This window comes from Oryctolagus cuniculus, chromosome 7, assembly GCF_964237555.1.
Source record: "Oryctolagus cuniculus chromosome 7, mOryCun1.1, whole genome shotgun sequence".
NCBI lineage: Eukaryota > Metazoa > Chordata > Mammalia > Lagomorpha > Leporidae > Oryctolagus > Oryctolagus cuniculus.
Window position 1 is genome coordinate 10882155 of NC_091438.1, and position 15325 is coordinate 10897479.

The 15325-nt window shown below is 51.3% G+C and overlaps 1 protein-coding gene and 1 non-coding gene across 3 annotated transcripts in view; both read left to right on the forward strand.

Moving 5' to 3' along the window:
- Positions 1-15325, forward strand: part of PTPRN2 (protein tyrosine phosphatase receptor type N2) — a 1115035-nt gene that overhangs the window by 1063864 nt on the left and 35846 nt on the right. For both annotated transcript variants that reach the window (XM_051857048.2, XM_051857049.2), the window contains 2 exons: positions 9854-9973; positions 11400-11566. In XM_051857048.2, the coding sequence (XP_051713008.2) occupies positions 9854-9973; positions 11400-11566 (287 nt within the window). The remainder of the gene's footprint in view (positions 1-9853; positions 9974-11399; positions 11567-15325) is intronic.
- Positions 13807-13868, forward strand: MIR153 (microRNA mir-153). Its single transcript, NR_162548.1, has one exon. It is a non-coding gene; the product is annotated as a microRNA mir-153 (primary transcript).

Sequence of the window (15325 nt, forward strand, 5' to 3'; positions counted from 1 at the left end):
CGGTGCCCATATGGGATGCCGGTGCCGCAAGTGGAGGATTCTCCAAGTGCGCCACGGCGCCGGCCCCATGGTTTTCACTTTCTAAACGTATTCTACAATGAAGTCTTAACTAGTGGAAAACATGGTTCCTTTCCAGGGAGCGATGTAGGCTTGATTGAAACAAAGCTTGGTGTTATGTCCATCGATCATGGTTCTTCCTCTGGTTACGAAGCCATCCTGAGCGAAGTACTCTGGGAGACCCACAGGACGTAGAAGCCTTTCCTTCCAAGCGCTGGCCACCCGGTGGGGAACGAGGCAGGATCTCAGGAGCAACAATTAAGAGCTAATTATCACCACGTGGGTCAGCCGTGCCCGAGCCGCCCACAGCCCTGGCTCAGGGCTTTGTGTGTGTGGTTGCCGCGTGGCCATCAGCGGTAGCACCGGTCCAGACCATGGGTGCCTCAGTTTCCATAGGGTGCCCCCATCACTGTACAGGCTGCCTGCCTCCACCAAAAACAGTCACTTTGTGGGATCCTCATCGGCATCCCTGAGAAACAAACCTCGGAGCAGATGGATGACCCCAGCACTGCCTCCATGGGGGACAGTGGCCCCACACTACCGAACTTTTTTTTTTTTTTAAGATTTATTTATTTGCCTGAGATGCAGAGTTACAGAGAGAGAGAGAGAGAGAGAGAGAGAGAGAGAGAGGTCTTCCATCCACTGATTCACTCCCCAAATGGCCACAAAAGCTGGAGCTGCGCCGATCCGAAGCCAGGAGTCGGGAGATTCTTCCAGGTCTCCCACATGGGTGTAGGGGCCCAAGGACTTGGGCTATCTTCTGCTGCTTTTTCAGGCCATCAGCAGGTAGCTGGATCAGAAGTGGAGCAGCCAGGACTTGAACCGGTGCCCATCTGGGATGCTGGCACTGCTGGCAGATGTTTAACCCACTATGCCACAGCGCCGGTCCCTGAATTTTTAAAATGTGTGTTCTAGTCCCACACAGAAGGCATACGTTCTGCCAGAGCCAGCCAGTGGGCCTTCGGCTGCTCATGGCCGTTCTGAAACTGTGCATACAGTACCTGGTGCTGCTGCACCTCCTGGACAGGTCCAGCCTCCCAGGGCCTCTGCTCCTCCTTGGACCATGGCGGCCGGGAGGCGTGAGCTCTGGTCGGGCTATGGAGCCACTTCCTGTGACCTAGCTCTGAGAGCCCTCGAATCTCCCCCAAGCCCTCAGCTCCTGCATACTTGTCAGCTTGGCTGTTCATCCCGTTATGTTCTCGGATGACACGAGAGAGAAATACTTAGAGACTTTTACAGTTTCTGGAGTGTTGGGAAATTGTGGGAGGCAAGCAGGGGCAAATTTACTTAGGAACCTTGCTCATTTACAGATTGGTCACTTTTACGGTACATTATTTGATAAAAGGGAAACACAAGAATTGAGAATAGTTCGTTTCATAGGAAAAATTTGATTTTTCATTTCCATGATTTATATGTATTTTAGCCACCAGGATATTTTATTTCAAATATTTAGCCTTGCTGGATTTGCTATACCTAAATTCACAGCCCTTTAAAAATGAGACAATTTTTGTCAGATTACCAGAGTTTGTGTAAAAATGGGATGAAAAGCCTAGTTCTGATGCAAAACAAAAAAAATTGAAATCCGTGCATCTTTTGTACATAATGTGCATTTTCTACGAACTTTTTGAAGATTCCCTCATTTCAAATTGGGACTTCGAGAGCAGTGACCCCGGGAGAAGTTACTTCGTGATGACGTCGGTGGCCATTGCAATATCAAGGACATGTGTTCTCTTGCCATGCACTTGGGAATTTAGAATTAGGTGTGTGTGTGTGTGTGTGTGTGTGTGTGTGTGTGTACATATGCGTGTGTGGAGAGAGAGGGAGAGAGTTGCTTTTTTACCTGGTTTATATGGCTCACAGCTGAACCATCCCAGCTATTTGCCTTTATATGTGGTAGCAGCCTCCCGGTCCTCCTCCTCCTCCTCTTCCCTCCTCTCACTCCCTCTTCTTCGACTTCTCTTGCCTCACAACAGGATCTGATGAATTTATATCAGGTCTTGACCTTGGAAAAGAAAAGGGCATTTCTACCTCAGGGAAAAAATATGCATATTCTATTTGAAACATGAGCACAGGGTGAAGATGCTGTGAGTCTAAGGGGTGCCCCCCTGGACCCAGGTGGCCCCCGTACCTGCCAAACAGCAGACAGTGCACAGATCCACAGTGATGGCACAGGGTGGGTGAGAGGACGTCTACCCTGTACCCGTGCAGCAGCTATAGGAACCCCTCCAGGACGTGGGCGTCCCACCCAGCCACACTGGATAAGTGTGGCTAACAAGCAGGCGGTGGCAACTTTGCAAAAGAACTCTTACTTGATTTCCAGTAAAATGAGAAATCGTTGTCATTTAGATGATTTCTCTCTCTCTCTCTCTCTTTTTTAAAGATTTATTTTATTTATTTGAAAGAGTTATAGAGAGAGGAAGAGAGAGTGAGGTCTTCCATCCGCTGGTTCACTCCCCAAATGGCTGCAGCGGCCGGAGCTGATCCAGACCCAGGAGCCTCTTCCAAGTCTCCTACGTGGGTGCAGGGGCCCAAGGACTTGAGCCATCCTCCACTGCTTTCCCAGGCCACAGCAGAGAGCTGGATCAGAAGTGGAGCAGCCAGGACTCGAACCAGCACCCATATGGGATGCTGACACCGCAGGCGGAGGTGCCACCGCGCCGGCCCTGTGCTTTCTAGTTTCTACCTGGGCACAAATATTGCTGACGGGAAAGAAATGCAGAGGTGACTGTGACTATTTATCAGCTCTCAGATCATAGCCGCGAACTGGGGACACTGGTGTCTGATCTAACAGCCACAGAGGTGTACTTCCCCTCCTGTGTGCCCACCGGAGGTCAGCACCTGCTGTCAGTCTTGCTAACTGTACCTTGGTTTATATCACCCCTCGTATTCTCTCTCAGTGAATTCCATGCTGATGTACTTGTTGACGAAAAAAAAAAAGTGGATGCGTTAGGAGTCAACCTAGAAGACACAACAGGTATTCCTTTGGTTAAATGGCCACGTCCCAGAGCTGTAGATTGACATACAGCGTGTGACTCCAGTAAGACCAGCGCCTCAAAGGCTTCAACTGTGCTGTTTTTCTTTTTTTTAACAGAGTTAGACAGTGAGAGAGAGAGAGACAGAGAGAAAGGTCTTCCTTTGCCATTGGTTCACCCCCAAATGGCCACTACAGCCAGTGCTGCACCAATCCGAAGCCAGGAGCCAGGTGCTTCTTCCTGGTCTCCCATGAAGGTGCAGGGCCCAAGCACCTGGGCCATCCTCCACTGCCCTCCCGGGCCACAACAGAGAGCTGGCCTGGAAGAGGAGCAACCGGGACAGAACTGGCGCCCCAACCGGGACTAGAACCCGGTGTGCCGGCGCCGCAAGGCGGAGGATTAGCCTAGTGAGCCGCGGCGCCGGCCTCAACTGTGCTTTTTAAGACTGTCCGCTGGGCAGGGTGAGAGCAAGCCAGGGGGCTCCCCTGCAAAAGGTGTCACCATTTAAAAAAAAAATCTATTTGAGTTACCATAGTTACAGCTTCCTGATGTCGATGACCTCATCAGGAGTAAAATGCAAGAGTTCTTCCGCCTCAGTTGAGTCCTCGTGTTCAACGTCGTCAGCATCTGCATTACAGGGTTCAGGTTTACCTCTGTTCAACCTTAAGAAGAGATTGCCAACAAAAGTGACCCGGCAGTCAGGGTGACGGGGCGACCTCCCTGCTGCTGGAAGAGGCCAGCTACACAGACACAGCCTCCGCCCACGTGCAAACAGTTAGTAAGCTTATTTTTCAGAAAGCAAGTTTCTATGAAGCAGATCCTTAGAGGGGTTCCACTGTGCAGGCCTTTAGTGGTGTTTTCTGTGAGTTACCTCTTTTCACGCAGATATTCAGATGGTCTCTTTAAAAAAAAAAAAAAAGTGCGTTGTTTTCAACCAAGCATCCACTGTACTAAATCAAGCTGGATACCTTGGAAGGTTAAAAAAAAAAAAAAAGTCCAGCAGCCAGGCTGGGCTGTGGTCTTTAAGGAGATGACCCTCTGCTGGAGGAAGTTGTGAAGATGTAGGTACGACTAATCCGAGGGAGGGAGGGAGGGATGCATCGCGAGAAGTGCAGGGGCAGGACGAGAAGTGTTCCATCGCAGGGAGTCGGGCTGCTTCCTACAGAAAACACCCTGGGGTCCTCTAATCGGGTCCCAAAGAGTTGTATTTTCATCATGAAGTACATCTCGGGTGCACAACCTGGTGTGTTTTTTTTTTTTGGTTTTGTGTTTTTGTTTTTTGTTTTTTGTTTTTTGTTTTTGTTTTGTTTTGTTTTGTTTTTTTTTTTTTTTTTTTTTTTTTGACAGGCAGAGTAGACAGTGAGAGAGACAGACAGAAAGGTCTTCCTTTTGCCATTGGTTCACCCTCCAATGGCCGCCGCGGCCGGCGCGCTGCGGCCGGCGCACCGCGCTGATCCGAAGCCAGGAGCCAGGTACTTACCCTGGTCTCCCATGGGGTGCAGGACCCAAGCACTTGGGCCATCCTCCACTGCCTTCCCAGGCCACAGCAGAGAGCCGGCCTGGAAGAGGGGCAACCGGGACAGAACTGGCGCCCCAACCGGGACTAGCACCCAGGGTACTGGCGCCGCAGGCGGAGGATTAGCCTAGTGAGCCGCGGCGCCAGCTTGCAACCTGGTGTTTTAGCACATGGTACAGAGAGAAGTGACCACTACAGTTAAGCTGATTGGCGTGTCCCTCTGCTCACATAAGTGCTGCTTGTTCGTGTGCAGTACAGAACTTCAGCAGGTCTCCCATACTTGGCTGTAGGCACCATGCTCTCCTCTCAGGACTGGACAGCAGCCCCCAGTCCCTCCCCACTCGCCCTCAACCCCTGGTAGCCATAGCGTGGCTGCGGGGAGTAGTGTGGCGATGAGCATGGGGGTGAAGATGTCACTTGGGCAGACTCATTTCATCTCCTGTGGATGTATACAGCCAGGAGTGGGATTGCTGGACCATACAGCAGCCGTGTTTGTAGCTTCTTGAGAAACCCCTGCCCTGTTTTCCAGTGGCTGCACCTGTGCGCGTTCCGGCATCCTCACCAGCACTCGCTGTCTTCCGGTGAGCCTGCTGGTCACCATCTGAACTACAGTCAGGCATAGGTATCTCATTGCGGTTTTGATTTGCATTTCCCTGATGCTTGGCGATGTGGAGAACATTTTCATGTACTTAATGTTCGTCTGTATGTGTTCTTTGTTTTTATTTATTTATTTATTTTGACAGGCAGAGTGGACAGTGAGAGAGACAGAGAGAAAGGTCTTCCTTTTTGCCGTTGGTTCACCCTCCAATGGCCACCACGGCCGGCACGCTGCGGCCAGCGCACCACGCCGATCCAAAGGCAGGAGCCAGGTGCTTCTCCTGGTCTCCCATGGGGTGCAGGGCCCAAGTACCTGGGCCATCCTCCACTGCACTCCCTGGCCACAGCAGAGAGCTGGTCTGGAAGAGGGGCAACCGGGACAGAATCCAGCGCCCCGCCCAGGACTAGAACCCGGTGTGCCGGCACCACAAGGCAGAGGATTAGCCTAGTGAGCCGCGGCACCGGCCTGAAAAGAGTCCTCACAGCTGTCAGGGCTGGGCCAGGCTCCCTCCGAAGCCTCTGGGGAGGAGTCTTCCTGCCCCTCCCGGCATCTGGTGGCCCTGTGTTCATGGCTTCAGTCTCTGCAGGTCTGCAGCGGTCCTTCTCCTTGGTGCCTGCACTTCACAGGGACTTCACGTTGGATTAGGACCCACACCCATCAAACAGAGAGTTAACTAATCACAGCCACGGTGGTCCTCTTTCCAAATCAGGTCATGTTCATGGATGCCAAGGTTCAGGACTTTAACGTCATTTTTAGGGACGACACACAATTCAGCCAGTAACAAAGAACAATGCGATCTTTTTGTTTATTTTTTTAGATTTTATTTTATTTATTGCAAAGAGCAATAGAGGAATGGAGGGAGTGAGGTAGGCAGACAGGGGCTGGGGAGAGGAAAAAAATGGAGAGGTGGGGGAGAGAGAGACCTTCCATCCACTGGTTCACTGTCCAGATGACTGCATTAGCCAGGGCTGGTCCAGGACACAACCAGGAGCCTGGAGTTCCATCCGGGTCTCCCACATGGGTGGCAGGGGCTCAAGTACTTGGGCCACCTGCTGCTGCCTTGCCAGGTGCATCGGCAAGGAGCTGGGTCGGAAGCGGTGCGGTCGGTACTCAAACTGGCTCTCTGATACGGGATGCCAGCCTTGTAGGTGGCAGCTTAGTTCACAGTGCCACAACCCCAGCGCTGATACAGTTCCAATGAAATCAGTCATCGGTAGATGGAGTTGGAGCAAGTAAGCCACTTGTATGCATTTCACATCACTTGGGTCCATTGTCTGAATTATTTAATTTTAATTTTTTTGCTGGCCTGCTGCTAAGCAACTATCAAGAATACGCCCTTCCATGTTACCTCGGCGGTCGTCGTCGTCATCACGTGTTTCATGGAGTGAGTGACTCCAGATAGGGTGGAGTCACAGGGCGTGGCACACAGCCGAGTGCCCTGGGACAGCTGAGCGCCACTGGGCTCAGCACTTCCTCTCCTGCAGCGGGAAGAGGTGGGAAGATTACATGCCCCTGCCCCAGCCGCACAGAGCTCATAGTGTTTCCAGCAGCCTGAGCCTACAGGGTGGACGTTGCAAAGAGTGGTGCAGGTGCATCTGGAAGGAAACACGCATCTTCAAATTCTTCTCCAAAGCACAGTGCCACTTGAGATGGAGTACTTAAGGCTCACTCTGAATGCACGCTGGTGACTGTGTCTGATCCAGGATAGACTCGTGTGCTTCCTGTCTGGGAAGCGTGATCCCCGCTAATTCTGCAAGCCCAGGGGGTCCTGAGTGACACCAGGCATTGCCAGTCTCCTCCTCAGCCTCCAGCCAAATGCCTGACACCTCGCAGGTGCTCAATGTGACGACTGGAAATGCAAATGCTGTGTTCTCTGATACTTAGCCAGACAGAGAGTGCTAGAAATTGCCATTTCTGGGATCCGAAAGTCCAGGTCTTTTTTTTTTAAGACAAATTTATTTATTTGAGAGGCAGAGTTACAAACAGAGGGGGAGACAAAGAGAGAGATCTTCCATTCACTGGTTCACTCCCCAAATGGCCACAACAGCAGGAGCTGGGCCGATCAGGAGCCAAGAGCCTCTTCCGGGTCCCTCACCTGGGTGCAGGGGCCCAAGGACTTGGGCCATCTTTCACTGCTTTCCCAGTCCATTAGCAGGGAGCTGGATCAGCAGTGGAGCAGCCGAGACTCGAACTGGCGCCCATATGGGATGCTGGCGGAGACTTGACCCACTGTACCACAGCGCCGGCCCCAGTCCATGCCTTGAGTTTTGTCAACTGCCTATTCTGATGGACTGCATTAAGACTGAACATGGATTCTTGGACACTGGTTTACTTGCTAGAAAGAAAAGCTGTAGATTTCGCAAATATTTGTCAGCAAATAGTGCCTTTCTTGTGTTGGACATAACCTGTATCTCACTGGACAGAGAAGAGGAAAAGAGTGAAATTGTTGCTTGTTGAGGAATTGAAGCTTAGTTGACTGCAATTTTTACTAATATTCTACATTTCAGCCAAAATCAAGTTCAGGTTTTTGCCTGGATGTTCAGAAGTTAGGCTGGGCGGGCTCTGTGATTGAGAGCAGGAAACAGCGCAGTGCCATGGCTTCCCTCCCAAGTCAGGTTGCCACGCACGGTGCCAAGGAACGCCAACTAGCAGAGTCAGATCCGTGAACAGCGTGGGATGCCAGTGCCCAGTTGGGCTGCGCATTTGTTTGATTTAGTAAATTCTACTTTCTTCCTTTCCACACGGTGACCTAAAAAGAAATATGAGTCCCCCGAGTGCCTTTGCGATTGTTTGTTTAAATTAAGTTTCCTTTGGATTTCATCTTCACCAAATCTTCGGAGAGCCGGGCCGGCTCCCCGCAATGAATCGCCGCATGTGGGAGCCAATGAGAGAGGCTGCCAACCTGTGAGGACCCCGCTTGAAACGAGGGGGCCCCGTAATGTCACGCTTGGGCAGCACAAGCAGAGTGCCGGATGATTAGTTTATGGCCTGGATCATTGTGTTTTTATTACACTCATAAAATCTGTGTTTCTCCTCATTTTCGTAATGGCTTCCGTGAGCTTCTGCACCTTCCAAAGGCGCGTTAAACGGCTCTGGGAGGGGGGTGCTGGCTGGGTGGAGCAGGCTGCAAAGCCGGAGAAAGTCAGAACCATGCCTTGAATTCTCGTCTTGTTGTGGGATTGCCACCAAGGAGAGAGCAAGTGCCCGGGGAGGCTTGAACATCGTTCGTACCCACTTTTCCACGTTTTTGTAAATACATCAGTGGTTGCCACTGAATTCCAACATCGGTGGCACACACTGAGGTGCTTAGGAGCGTTCACACTCCCTATCACAGGGAAATAACGCTAATATTAAATACCATGCACATGTCTGACTTTTAAAACCGCATCTAAAGGGGGAACTAAGAACTGCGATGAGGAAACATTTTATATCAGAGGATTCGTGTTTTTTTTAAGTAACAAGTGCTTAACTGGATTTTTGGTATCTGTACAAGTAAGTAGTTAAGAGAAATTGAAGCTGTCTTCAAAACCAGATTTCCACATAAATGCAGTTGCTGATAAATGTCTCTGTGCAGGCCGGCGCCGCGGCTCACTAGGCTAATCCTCCGCCTAGCGGCGCCGGCACACCGGGTTCTAGTCCCGGTCGGGGCACCAGATTCTGTCCCGGTTGCCCCTCTTCCAGGCCAGCCCTCTGCTGTGGCCTGGGAGTGCAGTGGAGGATGGCCCAGGTGCTTGGGCCCTGCACCCCATGGGAGACCAGGAAAAGCACCTGGCTCCTGGCTCCTGCCATCGGATCAGCGCGGTGCACCAGTCGCATCGCGCTGGCCGCGGCGGCCATTGGAGGGTGAACCAACGGCAAAGGAAGACCTTTCTCTCTGTCTCTCTCTCTCACTGTCCACTCTGCCTGTCAAAAAAAAAAAAAAATGTCTCTGTGCAGGAAAAGCAGACTTCTCTTCCCTCTGCAGTCTAGTATGCGAATGTAATCTGCAGACGCCCCATCAGTGGACCCCGGAGAATCCGTGCATTTCGGTCATTATGCTGCAAGTGTCGGGACAGCGGCTTCCAGCCACCGAGTGTCGAGCCGTGTTTGCAGAGGTGTTCATTTGGACGGCGTTAGTGCTACGGTCATTCTCACGGGTGTACATGTGCCTCCGTGGGCTCCTGGTGTCCCGGGGGCTGTGTGTGCAATGTGGCTGCCATGAATTATTGAAGCCGTTTTGGACTTGCTCTGAGAAGGATTGGGATAGTTTCTAAGAAAATGAAAGCCAGGCGGTAAAAAACGCCGCTTCGCAAAGCGGACAGCTTCCCGGGCCGTGCAAAATCTAACGACAAGCCCCCGGGAGAGGAGGCTCTGGGCCCGTTTCTGTCTGCGTGGCCAGGAGAGGCGAGCATCTTCCTGCACGGCCCAGCCTGCCTGCCCCCTGCTCTGCTCTGTGCTGTGTTACACAAAGTATCCCTTACAGATTGAAAGTTGGGAAGCCACGCAGCCGGACGCAGGGCCACGGAGCTGCTAAATGGTATAGAATGCATTCCCAATTTTTTTTTTTTTTTGTAACGTTTCATGGAACATGCAAACTGGTGTATCCAGGCACACGCGGGCAGCTGCGGAGTGGAGCTGATGCGGGCCGTGTCTCTCTGAGTGCAGGGATCGCGCGTGCCACGCGGTGCCGAGGCAGTCACGCTGTGGCCACGGGCTCTTCTTTTTCTGCAGATGGTGTGGGAGAGCGGCTGCGTGGTGATTGTCATGCTGACACCCCTGACGGAGAACGGCGTCCGCCAGTGCTACCACTACTGGCCCGACGAAGGCTCCAACCTCTACCACGTCTATGAGGTACTTGGACGGCACCCCGGGCAAGGAGCGGTGCACCCTGGTCCTCGGGGCTGCCCAGAGAGGCCACCTGCAGGCCTTCCTGCGAGGCTGGGGACTGCACCTGCTGTCCTCGGGGAGTTCTGGGCTCACACTGCCCAGAACCCTGTGCCTGGCTGAGGGGTGGGGAGGTGGGAGGGAGCTGGATTCTGCAGTGGCAATGTCCTTGTCCCCTCCAGAAAGTCATCAGTCTGAGTGCTGACAGTATTTTGAGAGCTTCACCTCCCAGGGCAGACCAAGCCCGGTGTCCCAGGCCTTTAGGAAGGGCGCACTGTGAACAAGAACCCCGCCATTATTCTGATTGCTTATCGAGCTCCTTGTCTGAGCCATGTGGCCTCCCTGTGGCTGAGCTTGGAGTTGTGTGTGTGCGGCATCCGACCTTTTCATCCGGGGATAACCCGCCGACAAGTGTATTCCTCTCACCGGGTCTCCCACCCGCATCAGGGATAAACTTGGGCAGTCCAGCAAGGACCGGAAGGTACCATGGCTTCGGTTTTGCATTACAGTCGGCCAGGATGCAAAGACCACAGTAGGACGCCTGGTAGAAGCTTACGTGTGGGCCCGCAGTCACAGCGCTGTGGCTTTTTTGTCCCAGACAGGAGGCTCAAATGTGAGAAGTGACTGAACTCAGGTCTACATCTGTGTCGCTAGATGGGTCTTTTGTTTTTCTCTGCCCCGCTCCAGGCGTATGCCACCCTGGGCAGAATTTCAGTGGAAGTAGAACCACTTAGCAGAACATGTACTTACATTGGTGCTTTTGTTCGAAAGTCGACTTTTTCTCCATTTCTTTCTTTTTTTTTTAATTTTTATTTGACAGAGTTAGAGAGAGAGAGACAGAGAGAAAGGTCTTCCTTCCATTGGTTCACCCCCCATATGGCTGCTACGGCTGGCGCACTGCGCCGATCCGAAGCCAGGAGCCAGGTGCTTCCTCCTGGTCTCCCACGGGGTGCAGGGCCCAAGCACTTGGGCCATCCTCCACTGCACTCCCTGGCCACAGCAGAGAGCTGGCCTGGAAGAGGGGCAACCGGGACAGAATCCGGTGCACATATGGGATGCCGGCGCCACAGGCAGAGGATTAACCAAGTGAGCCACAGCACGGGTCCCCTCCATTTCTTTTTCTTGAAGATTTCTGACTTAGAGATGTGAAAGACGAGAGCTAGAAGAGGTTTGGATTGTAGCCTTTTTGTGTGATTTTCAAGCCGCTAAGTGGCATTACACACACACACACACACACACACACAGAGTGCTATCTTTTGTGTGAACTGAGTTCAGATTGAAAAGCAGAAGGGGCCAAGTCCACCCACAGCTGCACTGGAGAACTTGTCACCCTCTCTCCGCTCACGGTGCCTGTGGCTGCTTCTCTCTCCCTCTCCCCCTCTCCTGCTCCCAGGTCAACCTGGTCTCTGAGCACATCTGGTGCGAGGACTTCCTGGTGCGGAGCTTTTACTTGAAGAACCTGCAGACCAACGAGACACGCACGGTGACCCAGTTCCACTTCCTGAGTTGGTATGACCAGGGAGTCCCTTCCTCCACGAGGCCTCTCCTGGACTTCCGCAGGTAAAACCCACAGCCCAGCTGGCCGGTGAGCGCCGCAGAGAGCGGACGTCAGAGAGAGGGGAGCGCAGTGCATGCCCAGTGTCCTTGTTTCTGACAACGCCCCGGCTATGAAGTGTACCACCTGCGTATAACTAGGGGGACGGGAGGGAGAAGGAAAAGACAGAGTGGGGGAGGGGAGGGGGCAGGGAGGGAGTGCGGGGAGGCTGACTCTAGCTATAATGATGGTGCGGTACTTTCTAGCTTTAATGATGTTAAGATGTACGGGGGAGTTAGGCCTCTTGGAACCGTGGAATTATAGCCATTCTTTTCCATAACGTTCTTCCACGGACAAAAAAGCCCCCAAGTTTATACTTCACGGAATATCGATGAATAAGAGCCCAGATTTTCTTGGTTTGGATACTCATCGGCTTGCAAATGAGGATGCACTTGAACAAGTGTAAGCCCAGCTTCTAAAAATGGGTCATGTTGGATGGAAGCCTAGATGTAGTTAGCACATGGCTGTATGTATTTTTAGTGCGATTTTGCAACTGACAGGTTTTTTTGAATATCCATTTTTTTTTTCTCCATCATTGCTGTAGTCAGTCACCCACCCAGTGGTGAGTTGTCCTGTGTTAGAAGTGTAGTCATTGAACTGTTGAAGCAAAGGCTAGAATCTGCCTTGTGGGAAGATATTGACAATGCAAAGGAAAAGCAAAATTCAAGACAGAAGCTCTGCTTGTACAGTGATGGTTGGTTGGCGTGGGCTGCTTGATGGCGGTAAATGAGTAGAGAGCCCCAGAGAATGAAGCCCAAGCACCATCAATGCCCATTCCAAGTTTTCTAGAATTTCCCTTCTATGTAAACCTGCCCATGAAGGGAAACAGATAAACATTCCAACAAGGAACGCAATGACAAGGATAGCACGCGATTGAATCCAGTATAATGTGTTACCCTAAAGTGATTTGTATCTGAACAGTTTATTCGTCCTTGAATCTACCATTGTGTCATGCAAGGGAGGTTGAAAAGGCAAGTATTGCCATGAAGGTGGAGTTTCAGACTTCTCTCTGAATGTCTTGAATTTGTGCCTTAGAGATTCGCAAGTGTATCGTGACACAGTTTCTTTTGCCTTTTAGTCCACGTTGAAAAAAAAAAAAAAAACAAAACATACTCATTGGAACCATTCTTTGGATCACATAGCATGTGCTGGAGCTCAAGGAGAGACACGAATTTGGTGTCACCTTCAGCGAGCCCTGGTCGTGCCCTGTCCCCTCCCCCTAGAAGCAGAGACAGATTCAGAATCATGAACGCATCATAAATTAGCTCCTATACATAGTTCTCTCCTAAGCCATCCTCATTGCCTGGCCATGATGTACATTTTCTCAGCATAAATGTATTTCTAAAGATATGCTACGTACCTGATCTCCTAAAACACTCTCCAAATAAAGTCACTCCTGGCGAGACGGATGTAACTACAGAGATGGCAGTTCATCTCGACGCCCGTCTTGCTGCTCCTGCGACGTGTTTGTCATATATGCATGTGGGCATGTTCCCATGCCTGCATCCATATATGGCACTCAACACATGCATCACCAACCCTCTGTGTACAATTCATCACGAAGAAAAATTGGATTCTCCAAATTCCCCTGCTCCGGGGGCTGAGGGGCTGCCCCAGGGCCCAAGAAAGTCCGCGTGTTACATTAAAAGGAAGACGAACCCCAGACAGCGCCGGAGGTCTTGTCCCAACAGGAAGGCTCCCCTTGCTCACCACAGGGCTCCAATCCAGGCCCCACCTTACGCGCATCGCCCGGACGACTGGGACCAATGCCCCCATTCTCAGCAGGCCTCCCGCTTAGACACGCATTGCTGATGGGCCGTTTCTATGCCCCGGTTCCAGCGACCGGGAAGTGGGGATGGTGGACTTGAAGACACCGGCCTCTGGGAGGCGACAGGGTTTCTCGTCTGGGGACAGTAGCGCCAACACCCTCACTCTGGCCTGGTGCGTTCGCCGGGCACCAAGACGTGTCATTACATGTTTCTGGAGCCCGGAGGGGGCGCATTTATGCTTTAAAGCGAAACGGCTAAGAGATAATTAGCATTACCTGTGAGGGCTTTGCTTTTTAAACCTCTACCTCTCTCGCTCTCTCTCGCTCTGGCTCTCTCTCCCTCTCTCCCTCCTCGCTGTGTGCAATGGCATCCACTAACGCCGCTCACTGTAGAAATGGACAAACCCTTACTTTGCCAGCTAATTAGCGGTGGCCAGTGTCATTTTTGTGATGTTGCAGCTAGTAATATGAGCCCAGTTGCATAGTCACAAAAGTGATCATTGGAAACTGTGTCTGTGCTGCAGGGACATGTGGGAAGCCCCTTTCTGAGCCTCTAACGACCTCTGACCTTGGCTTGCTGTCCGTTTGCTTGGCGGTCCGTTCTCAGGGACCCGTGGGTCGGTTTGTATGACTAATCATTCTTTCTCAGTGGATTTCTCCTGTCGAAGTCTACATGATCCCAATTTTTCTTGATGTTGGAGACCTTCCGTTTGCCGATGATTGGTTAGATGAGACCGCTGTGCCTTGCTCATCTCCATGAATAATCTGCTGTCTACATCTTAGGTCAACGGGATGGACGCTTTGGCTCAAGATGCAATGGTTTTGCTTCTTCTCTTTGCGATGGTTCACACTGTAATGCTCCAAGCGCATGGGTCTCTGTAATATAACTCGACACCCTACCACCTCGGTGTGTTCGCACTGCGAGACTCCTTGATTGCTTGTGGTTGTTTGTCAATACTTGTGTCACGAGGCAGGGCTGGCGTGGATATGAAAATTACAATGAAACCTTGCTAAGGCTTGCCGGGGCAGCCAGTCTCGGCATGTTGGAGAAAATGATGTGTTCGCTATGCCGTAAAGCCAAGGCGGAAATTATAGGAGTGGAGGAGCAAGTGATGGCCGCTACCATCATTTGCCTTTTTGCAACGTTTCTTAGCCAGAGAGTTTATTATTACATTTTGCCCAAAAGGGAGCTGAACGGAGCTACACATGAGATACTCCTGTTCTACTGATTTCTTATATTTGTGTTTTCTTAAACCAGTACAGCTTTTTGAAAGGTCTCTGGTTATTGTGTTTATTTTTTTAACATACTTTTCTGTGTGTGCTCGATCCCTTCAGGAAAAAATATATATATTGACCGATATATACAAACATGCAGAAGTTGAGTTCAGTCTTCAAAGACACAGACTGAACTGTCCAGGGTGAAATACAATAGAAAGTGGGGAGAGGTACAGCTGTGGTCGCTCACATTAGGAAGATTCAGTGGCTGAGAAATTTCCAGTAAAACCTACTTGCAGATCAAAGGCCTATAAAAGTAAAGCCGCCCAAGATCTGGTCTGATGGTTGACAGTGCCTGATTCTACACAGGCACAGGAAGACACGTCACACATGCACGTGTGCGCATGAACACGTATCACACAGGCACACGCTGACTCACATGCATACACACATGAAGACACGTGCTGTATTGACCGGTGGGCCCCGTGGCCCCTGCTGAGGTGCCGTGGATCTGTTTGTCAAAGCCAGGGCTCATGCTGCCTTTACAACCCGTGTTGGGAGTGGGAGATCTTAGAAGCGGAAAGGAGTGAGCCTATTTTCCAATCGGTTTATTCTCCAACAAGCAAGACGACGTTCTGGATTACAAAGAGTTCGTTTTTGCTTTCTCTGCCGTCCCCTGAAGCCTTAACATCACAGTGTGCACCATAAACAGTGCAAGGCTCGGGCAGAAATGGTGGCGTGT